Source organism: Homarus americanus, unplaced genomic scaffold (assembly GCF_018991925.1).
Source record: "Homarus americanus isolate GMGI-L3 unplaced genomic scaffold, GMGI_Hamer_2.0 scaffold11022, whole genome shotgun sequence".
In the NCBI taxonomy this organism is placed as follows: domain Eukaryota; kingdom Metazoa; phylum Arthropoda; class Malacostraca; order Decapoda; family Nephropidae; genus Homarus; species Homarus americanus.
The window spans coordinates 12417556-12435798 of NW_024737068.1; the positions used below are offsets into that span (position 1 = coordinate 12417556).

At 41.4% G+C, this 18243-nt stretch overlaps 1 protein-coding gene across 16 annotated transcripts in view; it reads right to left on the bottom strand.

The window, feature by feature from the left end:
• Positions 1–18243, bottom strand: part of LOC121872966 (kinesin-like protein unc-104) — a 193531-nt gene that overhangs the window by 144149 nt on the left and 31139 nt on the right. For all 16 annotated transcript variants that reach the window (XR_006090185.1, XM_042376121.1, XM_042376133.1 and 13 more), the window contains exon 2: positions 6663–6776. Coding sequence is in view for 15 of the 16 variants with exons in the window: in XM_042376121.1 (XP_042232055.1) it covers positions 6663–6762 (100 nt within the window). In the remaining variant the exon portion in view is untranslated. The remainder of the gene's footprint in view (positions 1–6662; positions 6777–18243) is intronic.

Genomic DNA, 18243 nt, shown 5'->3' on the forward strand with positions numbered 1-18243 from the left:
GTGACGATGAATGAGAGATCAAGAATAAGGTTGGGCTTGGCAAGTTACTGTACAAGGTGTTGGTTAGTGACGAGGAAGATGTGTCATTGGTGGGTTGTAAGTGAGGGGCCTGTTCTTGGCCTGGATTTTTTTTTTTTTTCAATGTGATAAACGTCTAAGATGGATATGTGTGATGTAAAACATGTTTCTAACTTCAACGAACAGGGATCTGTGAATTTTATTACCAACTAGGGTGGAGGAAGATGTATAAATTGATACCCAGAATAAGGGGGTATATTACGTTCTCGCTGCACTGACAAGTGTTGTTCGCCTAAACTAAACCCCCGCACTCGGAACCGGATCCAACGATTTAAACTAAAACTGCGGATTTGGTTTGGTTGTGTTCTCCTGTGTTCTGTTGAGGGTAGGAGAGGTGTAGTTTTTTAGTTGGTTAACATTGATTTGGTTAGTTTTGTTGTGGGTGGTAGCGAGGGGATTATTGAGTCCAGTGATATTCATGCAGGAGCTGAAGAAAGGTAAAGCACCTTACCCAACTTGGTCCTCAAGTGATGGTGCGGAGGCGTAGTTTTCTTCACCCTGTTGTGTATTACAGTGCAGAAGAGTGTGACTAACCTACTGTTACGGCTCAAAGAATGTTAACTTAAGGGAGACAGGGACGGGTACACCTGGCAGTATGAACCACAACCAGCACCTGTGTGACAGTTACGGACAGACAAGAAGCCCAACTGTAACACTCTTCACAGACGAATACACAACAGGCGTAATAGTGGTGGCGGGACACTGACACGGAGGATGGCTTGCCACTCACATACTTCTCACCCCATTATCGTCACACAATGGTCTACATTGTGTGACTCCATCTCACGCACATCGGCAACATTTCATCCAGAATACTTTTGTAGCTGTTCACTAGACAACATGACGTATATGGGACTCTTCAACAACAATAACTCGGAGGTGTTCATAATAACACCCCCACCTGTAGCTGTAGCTCACCAAGATTGAGGGAAAAGTGATCGTACGAGGACTTCAAATTTGGTGATAACAATCCATAAATCCGTAGGTTCAGCAGAGACCATCTTCTTCTAGATCTTCAATTTTATTCTCCTCATAATAATTTGACTAATATTATTATACATAAAACATTTCAAAAATTATCCTTCAAATGGTAATTGATGCACAGACTCTTTTTCATTTGTATACGTGTGTGTGTGTGTGTGTGTGTGTGTGTGTGTGTGTGTGCTCTTCGAAATCACCTGGAGAAGCACCAATTGATCAATGATTCCCAGCATGGCTTCACAAGCGGGCGTTCATGTCTAACTAATCTATTAACATTCTTTTCATCAGTTTTCGAATCGATGGACGAGGGGCACAATTATGATGTGGTATATCTCGACTTTAGCAAAGCCTTCGACAGAGTCCCCCACGAAAGACTAATTAGAAAGATAGAAGCACATGGCATCAAAGGTAATATCCTTAAATGGATTAGGGCGTGGTTACAGGACAGGAAACGGCGAGTGAGCATTAACGGCACTAAATCCCATTGGAGCAACGCCACTAGTGGAGTTCCCCAAGGCTCAGTACTTGGACCATTATTATTTATTATATACATAAACGACATAGATATCGGCATAGACAGCAACATAAGTAAATTTGCTGATGACACTAAAATAGGACGTGTTATTAAATCTGACGAGGATTCCACAAAACTACAGGAAGATCTAAACAAATTTTTCGAATGGTCTGAAAAATGCCAGATGAAATTCAACGTGGACATATGTAAAGTACTTAGTATAGGAGATGTAAACAGGGAAACCAGTGGCCAGATGAACAACGATGCCACTGAAAAATCCTACTGTGAGAGAGATTTAGGAGTACAGTAATGATAAGTAGGAACCTTAAGCCAAGTAAACAATGTGTATTTGCTCGTAACAAGGCTAATAAAGTACTTGGGTTCATACAAAGGAGTGTTAGTTACAAGAATAGCGAGGTCATCCTAAAACTATATCTTGCGCTTGTGAGGTCTCACTTGGATTACGCAGTTCAATTCTGGTCACCGTATTACAGATTGGATATAGAATCCTTGGAAAGAATTCAGAGGAGAATGACAAGACTAATCCCGGGCATTAGGAACCTTGAGTACAGAGACAGGTTAAAGCATCTTAATTTGCACTCTCTCGAGAGACGTAGAGTGAGAGGCGATATGTTAGAGGTGTATAAATGGAAGTCAGGGCTGAACAAAGGGGATATTACAAAGGTACTCAAACTATCCAACCATGAGCGAACTCGTAACAATGGTTTCAAATTAAACAAATTTAGATTTAGGCGCGAAATAGGTAAACACTGGTTTGGTAACAGTAGTGGATGAATGGAACAAGTTACCAAATATCATCATTAACTCGAATACACTGGATAGCTTCAAATATAGGTTGGATGCTTATATGAGCAATAGGGGTTGGGTGTAAATGGGCCTGCCTAGTATGGACCAATAGGCCCGCTGCAGTTTCCTTCATTCTTATGTTCTTATGTTCTTGTGTGTGTGTGTGTTCAGTTACTGACATACCGCAAGTTTTGGTTGCTATAATTTAATTATCTGATGAAGTTTACACTGAAGAGGAAAACATTAAGTCCTGTACAATATCTGTAATATTTTTGCACCATAAAGAGACTTGGGTATTTCTCTGGTGTACAAACAGATGAAGGCCAAGAGTACAGTAGGTGACACCTATGATCCGCCGGGACTGAACCTAATTTATATTTGTCAGCACTACAATATATCAGCGTTGTGATACTATTGATATGGTGTTTAATACCACAGCTGTCCTTATATCATTTGTCTGTTAAATACTGTACATCATCATGAACACTCAGTCATCACTTCGCGAGAGTTGTCCACCGGGCTGGGAAATTCAGTCAAAATTATCGTTAATCAGACATATACTGTACATCAGGTCCTAAAACTATTCCCAGATATTTCAACGGCAGGATGATGTATCTTCCTTGGTTTCTAAAAGTTGTCTAGTGACCCTTGTGTATGAAGTGATATTTTATTACATGCTCTGGGATGTTGAAACACAGAAAATGCACAAAAACACATCTACACAGTATCCGACCTATTCACAGTACACACCTTAATTCCTCTATACTTATTCCACAAAACAAATAATAAAATTGTCATTGGATATTTTTTTTATAAATTAATAAGACCATCATTATAGAGAAAAAGTGACCCAATAGTTTTCTTCCGTAGCCAACCTGTAACAACAACACTAAGCTGGCCAACATTTCGGCCAGATTTTTCCCTTCAAACAAACACATTAGAGAGGAAGTTATATAAATGCTTGCACTCATATTTAATTGCAAGTATTAATTTGCCATTCGCATAAAAAAAAATGGTTATTCAGATAACTGCAACGGATTAACGGCAATTTTAACTCCATTATCTAGAAGAGCTTGTTCATTAAAGACACGCGGAGCACATTTTACGGAGATTGGAACATGAAGCAACTCATCAACCAAGTAAACAATTAAACTGAGATCTAAATCTAATGTGAATGTGATACTGTAAACCTTTACCTTTCCGTCTTATGTTAAATATTTCTCCATGAATAATAAAATAACCACGAACTAATATATATATATATATGAGTTTTCGTTAATTTAGTAAACTCGATTCTCCATACTGTACGTGGATTTTTTTCAGGGCCGTTCGTGTTGATCTAAGGAAAATTCGTTATGTTCCAGCAAAAGTTCGTAGAGTAACGAAGGATCTACTAACGAATACAGTGGAGGATCTTATGAGGACAAACAAGCTAGGATTTAGAATGACAAAATTTGACCGTTATCTATCCCTAACCTAACCTCCCAGACTCGTTTTAATGGACATATCTGAACGAGTCACTTCAATATGACGGTATCAATTAAACAACAGCTGATCAACAACGTCCTCTACACTAGTTAAATATGGCAGGGGTGACAGAGAAAGTTAAATATGGTAGGGTTGTCAGGGGATAGTTAAACATGGCAGGGGTGTAGCGTAGAGTTGTGTGGCGGGGGCGGGGAAATAGTTGTGAGTCAGCTGAGGAGAATGGCCCGTGAGTCACTCGTCAACACAACCCACCCAGCCTAGCCAGTCACCCAACCTATACCTTACTCACTAAAGAAGAAATAACTATATCCGTTACCAACTAAAATATAACCAAACTGCCATAACCACCAAGTTTAACGCTATAAAAGAAAACTTCACCACCAAAATATTAAATATATCCACAGTCAATATAAAATAAACTGTATCTACCAACTCAGAGGTACAGGAACCTCAATACTGAACATCGCGTGTATATTGTGTATGAACACCGTGAGTCGCCAAGTGCCTCCTGGAGCTGGCGTACAGGTAGACTGTCGCCGGTGCAATAAACTCTAGTATTGATCCGTTATTCTTTTTTTCACGTTCAAATCGGATATAAATGCCTAGCTGTTGTAAGCATGGCTGTCCGAAGCACTGAAGTGTTGCTCAAAAGAGTGAATTTCTAGCCTAAAAACCTCTAACGGGCAATTTCCTTTTACAAGGGAACTCAGCGTAGTTGGTCATGAGAGTGGTTATAAACAGTCGTTCTTTGTTGTAATAATACAGCGTCTTTCAATGAATTTATTCGCAAGTTCTCAAATATATATTTATTTGCCATTTATTACTCCATGAATTGACAAATTTCGTCTGAGATTCAGCCCAAACGCCTTCAATGAAGCATGGACTCAGAGGAACACTGCTGTCATCTCATCTGTGGGCTGGGTGTGGTGTTGGGGCACTTTGCCACTTCGGTTCAGTGCGAAAACCACCAGCAATAATGACCATATCAGAAAATTCCCACCATTGCACATTCTCAAGGATATCTCGTTACTTTCTATATTCTACAGATACTCCCATAGTCTGCGTTTTGACGAATTACACTCAACAGTGTCAACACTACACAATTTCAATCGGCCTAATTGATTGCTCAAGAAATTCCATTCTGCAGAACCTCAGCCCACCAATATTGATGTGTAGCCCCGACTAGAACTATGGGGAACTCCCTGCTGCTTCGAGTATCTTCTGTCATTGGCAAGGAGTGTTACTGGACCAAACTCCCATACGTTATAAGTGTCCCCTCTCGTATGTAACTCAACAACACTGGTCGACATGACATGCGGACACTAAGTTACGAGTATGAACATGATGGTTATTAAAACAGCTAGATACATTACAAGGCAGAAAAGTATTTTTTTTTTACATATTCATATCTACAGATTCTGATTCCCACACTGTTGGCTCTTCTGGGCGCCGCCTCCTAATATGTCAACCATGGTGCTGCGGGAGGACTGGGATCTGGCTTAACAATACCTCTATACGTGCTCCAACTAATATCCTGTAGATACGTACTACTCAAGTATGAAAACTATAAAACTAAGTTGCTTAAAGATTAAACAAGTTCATGATAAGGAACAAGTGGTCGTGTTTTGAAAGCCATGTAGCAGCTGGTATAAGACTGGGGACCGAAACACCGCCACCCACAACACTAGGTTACGTGTACGGCGGGAAAACCTCATAAAAATATATTGACTGGATCTAGACCTCCCTTAAAACTACTTCTACAGCTTACATAATAATAGCGGCAATGTTCCATAGGTCATATACAACACACACACATATATATCGAAACATGAATACACCGGAGAAATAAGTCACCGTTTTCCTATTCCTCCTCCTTTTCACTCACATTATCATATAACTGCTTGGTGAGGAGGCAATATCTACATATCTGTTTAGCAAATGATATGAAAAATGTTAATATGTGACGTGCAACTACTCACTTAAAATATGAACATACATATTTGCTGTACTCTCCTGTAACACACAAGTACTCACCAAGCAACACACAATTACAGAAAATGTGACATGAAGCTACCTACTTAACAGGTGACATGAAGCTACCTACTTAACAAACAACACCTTAATCACCATAGCCCCGGCATCTGAACAAACTACAACATAATACTCTACAGTATTACTTAACATATGACACCTGACACAATTACATAACAAGTGACATATTTCAACTTAACGAGTGAAACTTGGCTGCTAAGGAAGTGACTAATAGGTGACACAATTCTACTTAAGTGATTCGACAAATAACTCATCTCTATTTAATAACTAACATGCACATTATTCACAGGGAAAATACAACTCGTGAAAAATGTCAAGAAAATACACATTACTTAAGTTTTGTCTCCTTACTACTATGTGTTGGGGTAACTACACGTGGAGGAGGTGAGTATTGATAGGGTTCGACTAATGGGAACTTAGGCGGACCAGAGTTGTCATAAGAGAATGAGGTATGTTGCAATACTTATAGAAAGATGGAGGATGGGATGATGGATTTAATTTCATTAAGGCAGTGACCAAGGAAACAGCAAAAAAAAAGGTAAAGTGAGACAAAGTGAAATGAAAATGCGAGGAATGAAGGAAGTAAATAATTTAGAAGCTCATCTTAAGAGAGCTACACTGAGTAAAGGTGATATGTCAAAAAGGTTGAGGCGTCGAGAGGAGGAGAGGATGACGACTTCAGAAATAACAATAAAGATAATACAAAAATTTAACATAGCAGAAAAAACCATGACCGACTTACTTGTGGTTTTGCCTCCCATATCTATGATGCATTTAGACTCGCGAGCTATCTCGCGGTTGTTGAAGGGACGAACCCTCACAGCCACCTTCACTGACGACATGGTGGCGAGTCAGTCTGTAACACAATAGAAACAAATGTTGTTAATTGTTATCATTCCCACGGCCACCTTCACTCATAACAAAGTGAACAAAATCTGTATTAACACCTTCACTACAGGGACGCCCCTTTTAATATTTTATTTAGCTAACACCGGACGATTTCATTCATCTCAGAAAGGAACCCCGAACATGAGGGGTTAAATACAATAAATTACTCATTAGCGATCACCTGTTGTTACTCATTAACCTCACTGATATCTTCACTTACTCGCTGTTACTCAATACTCATCACATATACAACCACCTGCATCCAAAACATGTTAGTCACTCAATTACCTCATTTGTTTCGTTGATCATTACTTACAACCAAACCTATGGAAAACCAGATGGAAAAAGAAGAGAAGGAAGAGGCGGACAGTCGGTCACAGGAAACAGATCAGGAAAGGGAATCCCGTCTTAATGCTGACAGATAGTAAACAGCAGAAAGGAGTTCTCTAGAAAATGATTAAACGCATGAAATTCGTTTAAATGCTAATAGACAGAGAGCTGCGGGATCCACTGTTGATACAGTAATCGACCAGGACCAAGCAGTCCGGTACCCTGCAGAATTCCTTAATTCTTTGGAGCCAGCTGGAATGCCTCCTCACCACCTCACTCTCAAGATTGGAACTCTTATAATGCTCTTAAGAAATCTTGAACCACCAATCCTCTGCAATGGCTCAAGACTGGTGGTGAAGAACATGATGCCACATGTACTGGAAGCTACAATACTGACAGGGAAAGCTAGAGGAGAGGACGTTTTTATACCAAGGATACCTCTCATCACCACTGACCTGCCATTTGAGTTCAAGCGAATTCAGTTCCCGGTTAAAGTGAGCTTTGCCATGACCATCTACAAAAGACAGGGACAGTCCCTAAAGATGGTTGGCCTAAACCTGGTGTTTCCTTGCTTCTCTCATGGACAGTTTCTATGTTGGATGCTTCAGAGTGGGAACTGGCAAAAATCTGTACATACGTGCTGCTAATGGTAAAGCCAAAAATGTGGTCTACCTTAATGCACTACAGTGAGACAATGTGGAGCCTCTCGGAGGGTGGCGTCCTACCGTGGCCTAGCGAGAGAGCCCCCGGAGATTTAAGACTGAGGGAGTCACTCGCATCATGTTCGGAGACTGCATAAGGTTTTCCATTAGCCTCCTACACTCATTTTCCAGTCAGTACATGTAACCAAACACCTACAATTCTCCACACTTAAACTGCAAGAAATGGCTCACAACAGTATATATATATATCTCTCTTAAATTCTAATCACAATTCTTACTCAAGCACATTCATAATAGTGTTTGCAAGGATTTCACTTTCAGGTCAACTTGTATTCAAATTAGTCAAGACATGTTTGGCGAGGCTCCGAGTGGACAAAAGGAGGGAAGGAAGGCAGGAAGGGGGGGGGGCAGTGTTTTTACTCGCGGGTAACAACTACGGATAAAACAAACACTACGGCCTCTGCACTAGACATTATAAACGATGATATGTTCTAGCAGTGCTGTTCCCCCACACCCGCATTCAAAATCGTCATTACTAACCACATCAATACAATTATTCTACACTAGTGGAATATTAATACAAATCTACCCAATAATTAACAGTGACGCTAAGTCCTGAGAAACAGATGGGCGAACGGGGTGGTAAAGTTTGTACCAACATCCGGTTACACTACAAAATAAAAAATCTAGTTCAAGCAACCATAGCTTTAACAACTTTAACTCTAGGTAAATTTACAGTTGATGAACGTAATAAAGCTGAAACATTTGAGTGATAGAAAATATAATGGCGATGTTGTGTATTAGTTGGATTGCGTTTCGGCCAATTAAATTCTAATAGTCACCAGCCCGATTGAGAAAATATGATTATAAATAACTATTGAGCCTTACCATGACAACAGATGCTGTTCTGAGTTATGTGTAAATATTAAAATAACTGGGTCAATTTTCGGATTAAATGCCACTGGATGTTGAGGACTGTACTGCCTACACGTGAGTACAAAATCATACAGGTTACAGTTGTTGTAGTATTGCTATACCTTCTGGTAGATGACAGAGCTTTCTAAATGTTTTACTTCAAGACGTATTTAATTTTATAATTAATAATTATATGTATTTCTTTTTCTGTGAAATCTGGTGGCAGTAAGGTGTTGCACTAATGTAAAACTTAAGTTGGACATAAAGGTTAACAATAGGCTCCAGTGAACTATTTTCTGATAAGTGACTAAATATCATTACATGAACAAGCCGATACCATTTCATGATCATTTGTGTTTTATTATTGAAATACGATCTTAAAACGGTTTATATCGGTCAACGCCGTACAACAACAACGCCGTACAACATAACAACAATGCCGTACTACAAAAGTCTTCACAAAAACTAAAAGCAAGTAATTAATTGATAAGCTTACTGCGGCCTGATGCTCGGTGGGTTCACACAAAACGTCAACATGATGCTCTAGTGACCTAGTCTATATCAATAGTTTTATCAAAACTCTTGAATAAGTTTGATCTGGTTTGGTTTGGTTTAGTTTGGTCTGGTTTAGTTTGGTCTGGTTTGGTTTAGTTTGGTCTGGTTTAGTTTGGTCTGGTTTGGTTTGGCTTGGTTTAGTTTGGTCTGGTTTAGTTTGGTCTTGGTTTGGTTTGGTTTAGTTTGGTCTGGTTTAGTTTGGTTTGGTTTGGTTTAGTCTGGTTTAGTTTGGTCTGGTTTAGGTTTGGTCTGTGGTTTAGTTTGGTCTGGTTTAGTTTTGGTCTATTTTAGTTTAGTTTGGTCTGGTTTAAGTCTTTGGTTTCTGCCTGGTCTGGTTTTGGTCTGGTTTGGTTTAGTTTGGTCTGGTTTGTTTGGTCTGGTTTGGTTTGGTTTAGTTTGGTCTGGTTTGGCTTGGCTTAGTTTGGTCTGTTTAGTTTGGTCTTGCTTGGTTTGGTCTGTCTGGTTTAGTTTGGTTTGGCCTGGTTTTTGGTCTGGTGGCCTGGTCTGGTTTTGGTCTGGTTTGGTTTAGTTTGGTCTGGTTTAGTTTGGTCTGGTTTGGTTTGGTTTAGTTTGGTCTGGTTTGGCTTGGGTTTGGTTGGTCAGTTTAGTTTGGTCTGGGTTTTTGGTCTGGTTTAGTTTGGTCTGGCTTAGTTTGGTCTTTTTAGCTTGGCCTTGGTTTAGTTTGGTCTGGTTTAGTTTGGTCTGTTGGTTTGGTCTGGTCTGGTTTGGTCTTGGTTTGGTTTAGTTTGGTCTTTAGTTTGGTTTGGTTTGGTTTAGTTTGATCTGGTTTAGTTTGGTCTGGTTTGGTTTAGTTTGGTCTGGTTTAGTTTGGTCTGGTTTGGTTTGGTTTGGCCACAACAGGATGTACAATAGGCATGTCTGTATGCAAAAATGTATGTTCACATAATTATGTGCTTGTAGGCATCTGTGAAAATTGCGTCACCAAAATGTATCAAAACTAAAAAAACGTATCTAAGTGATTTTTGTACACTTTTGGAACAACAGTGTAGGATAGTGTTCAGAGCTTGGCAATACTTTGATACGGTGACGGTCAACACTATGGTTGCACAACTTTTAAAAGTGTCTTTCCACGCAATAACGGAATTAAAAATTTACCTGAGAAACAGATGGCGGATAAAAGAAATTTCTTCCCATTATGCTGATGAAGGAAACAGCCGAAAAAAAATAATTTCGGATAATGAGACCTGCTAATGAAACTTGAGTGATGAGTAAAATTAAATTAAGGGTCATTACCATATATAATTAACTGAAATTCCTTTATCAGCGTGCCACAGAGTCCCCGTATCAACACGAACGCTCTTACATATTCTCATTTGACCTTCAGTTTTGACCCTTGACCTTTGTGTCCCTGTGGCATATATTTTCATCCAAATTTCTGTATCGTTACAAGGGATGTATTCCAAATACATCTATGAGCTTAGAAGTAAAGGTCATATAAATTTCGGGGATCCTTAACGCCTTCACCTCGAGGGATCAAGAGGATTTATATATGGTTTCCAACAGTTATTTATCTCTGTTTGGAAGGATCAAATAGACGAAAAGTTAAGAGAGAGAGAGAGACGTCAAACACCAGGAAATATAAAATACTGGCATGTAACTTAAGCACAATGGGGGATCCCCTTCGAAAGACACACTTAAGAGACCACTGTTTGGGGGGAATCAAGTGGACAGCGCTTAGCGAGTCAAAGTCATCAACACACTGAAAACCCAAATTATGAAAATCAAGACTCCCCTATGGATTACACCTAAGAAAGGGGATTAAGAAAATATATATACTTTTTCTGGGTTATTCATCTTAAATTTTAAAAACCATGAAAAAAACAGCAACAGACGGCAAAGATCAAGGCAAAATCCCTCCATCCCTGAGGTCGATGTAGTACCCATGACAAGGAATGCCTAAGACGACAAGTACAAATATTCCACACTTACTTACTATATCCTTAACTTATATACACGGCATACAGAATATATCTTCACCATACACAATAATTCCCAATACTTCATAACAAGTCAGTAAGTATACTAAGCCACTCATGTCCTCCCTACATACTATACAACATACTCATAACAAAGCCTCACAACATATATGTCACTAAAATCTACACTTCTACAGTGATTTTGTAAACTCGTACGTATGGCATTGTGTTGGTATGCTCGAATAAAATTGACTGTGTAACCAAGTAAAAGTTTGAGTGTGTGTGTGTGTGTGTGTGTGTGTGTGTGTGTGTGTGTGTGTCCAACAGGAAACAATGTAACACACAAGGAAATAATTGTTATCAATAAGGATAATTATAAAAGCAAAAAATATACGACCGTGTTTTCGTGTGTAAGACTATCACCTGAACCTTAAATCATCAACATAAAAAAATATGTTCCCATGAAAATATAAAACTCAATTCCTGGAGAAACGAAAAAAATAAAATAAAGCACTAAAAAAAAAACCTCGAGATGAACGCGTATAAAGTAATTAACCTGGATATACTAAGTAAAAAAAAATGGATAAACGGACAGAGAAATCCCACAGATGAGACCCAGAAAATGGTAAAGAGAAACCTCAGTGTGTGTGTGGTAATTAAGGGAGTTTTGCGGCTTCCATTATGTGTTATGCTGGAGGGCGGTGGTGGGTGTCGTGTTAATGCGGGTGTATCCCTCGTAAGCTCCACCCAGACTGCTTCATGGCCTCTCCAGTATTTATGTCCTCCATGTTGGCCTCCACCTGGGTTTTTGGAGGTTTAGAGAGGTGAGTTATACCTCGTCGTAACTCACACTCACTTGGTTTAAAAGATCATTTTCAAAAGGTTCAGAGGTGACCATATACTCTGCATGGAGACAATGTGTGTGTGTGTGTGTGTGTGTGTGTGTGTGTGTGTCAATAAGATAACTTGACCCTTTCAGTACAATGCTAACCCCCTGAGTACAATGAACCAGCCTAGTGAGTAATATATTGTAACCCCTTGAGTACGATGACTATCCCTTGATTACAATAATTTTAAAAGTCATCGTACTCAAGGGGTTACAATATATTACTCACTAGGCTGATTCATTGTACTCAAGGGATTAAGTCATTGTATCAAGGGGTTAAGTCATCATACTCGAGGGGTTAAATCATCGTACTTAAGGGGTTAAGTCATCGCACTCAAGAGGTTAAGTCATCGTACTCAAGGGGTTGTCATCGCAGTTCAGTTATCCGAGTTTGGTTAATAATGTCATTTTATTTGTTAATATCTGGTCCAACCACACCAAGGTAAGTCACAACACAACAACAAATATCATCCACCATAACAACCACCATCGACCACAACATTAACAACCATCAACCACAACCATCGGCCACAATAACCATCAACCACAACAAACATCGACCACAATAACCATCAACCACAACCATTGACCACAATAACCATCGACCACAACAACCATCGACCACAACAACCATCGACCACAACAACCACAAAAATAAAACTATCAACCACAAACCACAACAACAACCACCACCATCAACCACAACCATCGACCACAATCACAACCAATAACCACAACAATAACAACCTATTCATCTTGGCACTGGAATTACACCGAGACAAAATCGCAAACAGGAATGCCTTTGTCTTCTTATCTGGAACTGGCGGGAAAATTTAACCCAAAAATTCTTGAAAATCCGTGACCAAGAAATTGTTGCTTTCAAAACAAGTTCACTAAATATTTGGTGTTGAGATTTACCACCAACTATTCCTACCCATCCACACATTTATATTATGGTTCTTATTCATCCGCATATTCATCCAATTCTTCGTACTCATCCAAATCTTCTTATTTAAACAATTCATCTTAATAATCCATACTCATCCAACTCTTCTTAGTTCATATTCATCTACAGCTTTCTATTCACCCACACTCTCATCCAATTCTCCTTACTCATCCACACATTCATCCAGTTTTTCTTACTCACCCACACACTCATCCGATTCTTCTTCCTCATCCATAAATTCATCCAGTGTTTCTTACTCATCCACACACTCATCCGATTCTTCTTCCTCATCCATAAATTCATGCAGTGTTTCTTACTCATCCACACACTCATCCGATTCTTCTTCCTCATCCACACAATCATCCAATGTTTCTTGCTCATCCATACACTCACCCAATTCTTCTTACTCATTCACACGTTCATCCAATTCTTCTTAATCATCCAGAACATTCACTCAATTCTTCTTACTCATCCACAAAATCACCCAATGTTTGTTACTCATCCATACACTCACCCAACTCTTCTTGTTCATACTACATGAAGTCCTGCCCTCCCTCCCTCCACCACCACCCCTCCTCTACTACCACACTCCTCCCTCCCTCCCTCCACCCCTCTCCTCTCCTCCACCAAAACACTCCCTCTCTCCACCACTACACTCTCTCCTCCACCACTACACTCACTCTCCTCCACCACTACACTCCCTCTCTCCACCACTACACTCTCTCCACCACTACACTCTCTCCACCACTACACTCTCCTCCACCACTACACATTCTCCCCTCCACCACAAACAGTTCCTCCCGCATACAGAGTCGGTGGAAGGTGCAAGTGGGTGGTGATAGTTACACAGGTGATGGGGAGCGCACACACACACACACACACACACACACACACACACACACACACACACACACACACACACACCCTGAGACTCCCACATTAATTACTTCTCTGGTGCTTAGTGGGAAATTGCCTCAGCAAACTGCCCTGTTTTGTTAGCAACAGTATGTGTGTGTGTCTCCTCCCCTCACCAATCACTTACCTCCCCCACCACTCTCCAACCCCTCCCCTAACCAATCTCTTACTCCTCCCCTCCCTCACCCCCTCATCCCACCACTCTCCAACCCTCCCCCTCACCAATCTCCCACTCCTCCCCACCCTCTCCTCATCCCCACCACTCTCCAGCCCCTACCCCTCCTTCACCACTCTTGCTCCACCCTCCCTCACTGCACTTTTACCCCCCGCCACCTCCACCATTTCCCCGTTCCCATTCCCTCACTTTCTTAACCCTCTCCTCCCCACCACACTATCAACTATCACCACACAAACAACTACTACTAACAACTACCACCACACCATCAACTACCACCACACTAACAACTACACACCACATACTACTACCACCACTAACAACTACCACCACACCAATAACCACTACCACACTAACAACTACCACCACACTAACAACTACCACCACACCAATAACTACTACCACACTAACAACTACCACCACACTAATAACTACCACCACACTAACCACTACCATCACACTAACTACCACCACACCATCAACTACCACCACACCATCAGCTACCACCACACCATCAGCTACCACAACGCCATCAAATATCACCATTCCAGATGGTGGTGGTGGCAGCAGAAACAGTTGGTGATGATGGCAGCAGAAACAGATGGTGGTGATGGCAGCAGAGACAGATGGTGGTGATGGCAACAGAAACATATGGTGGTGATGGCAGCAGAGACAGATGGTGGTGATGGCAGCAGAAACATATGGTGGTGATGGCAGCAGAAACATATGGTGGTGATGGCAGCAGAAACATATGGTGGTGATGGCAGCAGAAACATATGGATGATGGCAGCAGAGACAGATGGCAACAGAAACATATGGTGGTGATGGCAGCAGAAACATATGGTGGTGATGGCAACAGAAACATATGGTGGTGATGGCAGCAGAAACATATGGTGGTGATGGCAGCAGAAACATATGGTGGTGATGGCAGCAGAAACATATGTGGTGATGGCAGCAGAAACATATGGTGGTGATGGCAGCAGAAACATATGGTGGTGATGGCAGCAGAAACAGATGGTGGTGATGGCAGCAGAGACAGGTGGTGGTGGAGAAAGCTGGAAGAGATGGTGGCATAAGCAACAGATGGTAGATACGTGGACAAGAGCACTGTTGGCAGCGGCGGAGCGAGCAGACGATGGCAGGGGCAGAGGCAAGGGCAGCAGCAGGCGATGAAGGCAGCAGAAACAAACGGTGGAGGCAACCTGCAGCAGCAATGGTGGCGGAGGCAAGAGGAGAGGAAATACGAGTAGTGAAAAGCCGATGGCGGCGGCGGCGGCAGCAGATGGCAAAAGCAGATATATTATGGTGTTTGCAGATGCAGATGGTGAGTAAATCTGGAGACTGCAGGAAAAGATGGTTGCGGCGGGAAAACCAGATGGCGGCAGGAGCTGGGGCCGGCGCCAGGCAGGACCACCATCAGAGGTCGATATCGATCACCAGCTGGTCTGCGGCGGTGGACGAGCCAGGCCACGGAGCCACAGTCTCCCACGACACTCACCACCTACAGTCCTACACCCTTAATAACTTACACAAATGTCCACATACCCCCAATAACTCACACAAATGATCGCACACCCCCAACAACGTACACGAATGTTCACACACCCTCAACAACCCACAAGAATGTTCACACGATGTCTATCAGATGGAAAGGGATTGGAGACGTCATTAAGATAAATCCCAACACATTCGCGGGCAGTAACTACACATTCCGGAACACTTCTTCAACAGGCTGGCTGGCTGGACTGGGTGAACATTTGCTCGAAACCCTGGCACAACCTACGTGAATAATGACCACACTTCCCAGAACACTTCAGTAAGCTGGGTGGCAGAGACCATACTCCACCTCCTGTGTACTCCAGATAAATGAATAAGCTGACACTAGAGTTCCAGCATCTACTATACATGAAGGCTGAGGCAGTGAGAACGTATTTTGTCATCACATTACATACAGTTGCATGACCAACAAATACAGCTGCATGCCCAACAAATACATTATAACACGGCAAACACAACATTCCAACACAGCCAAAGAACCAAATAGGAAACAATCTTAAAGGCTTAAAACTTTCTACAAACTTCAGAACCCGAAACGATAACAAACATCACCGTCCAGGACTCAACTCCCCCCGCAACCCTGCCAGCCACGACCCTCTAACCTTTCTCGCTTAGACGCACCAAAAGGCTCCTACTGTAATAAGTCTAACATGGCGAACATTCAATACTACCCTCATGGTAACCAACACCACCTCTGAAATTACCCTTTGATTCTTCATTATAACGGGTTTGTGAAAGACACAGATACTGAGGAATCATAGCCGAGACAAGGGTGAGGAGGAAGACGGGACACAATAATACAGAACGGAGAGAATATATTACTGAAGAGCTAGAAAGTGGGATACACACACACACACACACACACACACACACACACACACACACACACACACACACACATTTATCAAGAAAATGAGAAAGACAATATATCAATACAGGAGAAAGATAGAGAAAAGGGGAAGGCAGGGTGGGGTGCGTGTGTACTGTTCGGTCAAGATAATTGATAAATCAGCATGGCGTGCCTGAATAGCTATGTTTAAGTTTTCTGCTACTGCGCACTCGAGTACTCTGGCAAAGCATCGATTCACGAGGTGTGAATGGTAACGTGAGTGGTGCACACTTGGTGGGCGGCCACCCTTACCCTTACTCGCAGTAAAGTAGGCCAGTGACCCAGTGTTAACTCCCACCCCTGGCTAGCATATTCCTTGTTCTCACCACCTGTACATCTGCGCACTTGCTCATTTTTCACCCTATTACTCTTAGAGTAGGTAATAAAAATATATAAAATATTTTGTGTTCGGGAGAACTATTTGGGACTCCTGATCTTTCATGTTCACACATCATCATGAACACAACTGCAACTTCAAAGCAAATTTTACGTCAAGTCTCTGTACTCCATATATAAAACCGTTAAATGCCTATTTTAAAATATCTTAGTAATTGCAGTTATTCACCCAGCAATGGAGACTTTTGAATCACGCGTATTACAAACACCAGCGACAGTCTCAGAGTCACGCCTGTAAATCAGTTATCCTGTCTAAGAGAACAGTAACTGATATTGAACTAATGAATATATTTTGAGTCAAATTCCTGGTTCGGTCCTGTAAAATAAATATGCACTCTTTATTATCAATCACCATCTTTGAAACTGCTCAACCAACAATAAAGATCTCTGGCGTCGTAGGTATTGATTCATAAATCAACATCTGGGAGGCAGTCATTGCACCTGGATGTTCTTCGACCTGGGAGACACCTGTGCCAACAAAGAGAACTCAATATATTTTCCCGAGAAAATCATAATTAAATTCCAACTAATTAAATGATCTTATTTACATTTAATTCAATAGTTGCAACAAGTAGTGGGGACCCACAGTTTGCAACTCCTGAATCAATAGTCAAAATAATTTTCGAGTCCTATATATTGATCCGTCCCTCAAGATGGGACTCGCAGCCATGGAGATCCGTGAGTCGTCCATGACGGAACAACCGCCATGATCTCTGAGTCACGTCAGTGGAAGAGTTGAGCAGAAATATCGAGCACCACTTTCTGGAATCTTGTGTCATCTATATTAGTTGAAACACTTGGTAAAACTCCCCCACCCGCTGATACTGCACCAGCTCACGGCTTCTTAAGGAATCCTCAATAAAATACAAGAGACTTTCAACTATGTCACCTACTTTGCTCCTCGCCTGACCATCTGAACTAACATGATTGTTCACACACAATAATGAAGGAACAAACTTTCTGCAAGGCTCGAGAAATACAAAGAGTTTCCTCAACACCAACTCCAACAGCTGTGTTCAGTGGCCAAGTCAGCAAATACTGAAAACCACCAAATCAGCAATTATTGCAAAAAAATATTTGTTTTAAAATAATGCCATCAATGTTAAAAACAACCCTCCGTCTATGGACACTTCCTGTGTTGTAACATTGCAAAGGGGGGAAACCTTAGGAAGCACCCGTCATAGAGAAGCCCCTGAAGGTAGAGTGTCACGCAGTAGAGAAGTAGTGGAGAAGTACACTTGACTTCCACTCCGTCAGTCGCACGATACCCGC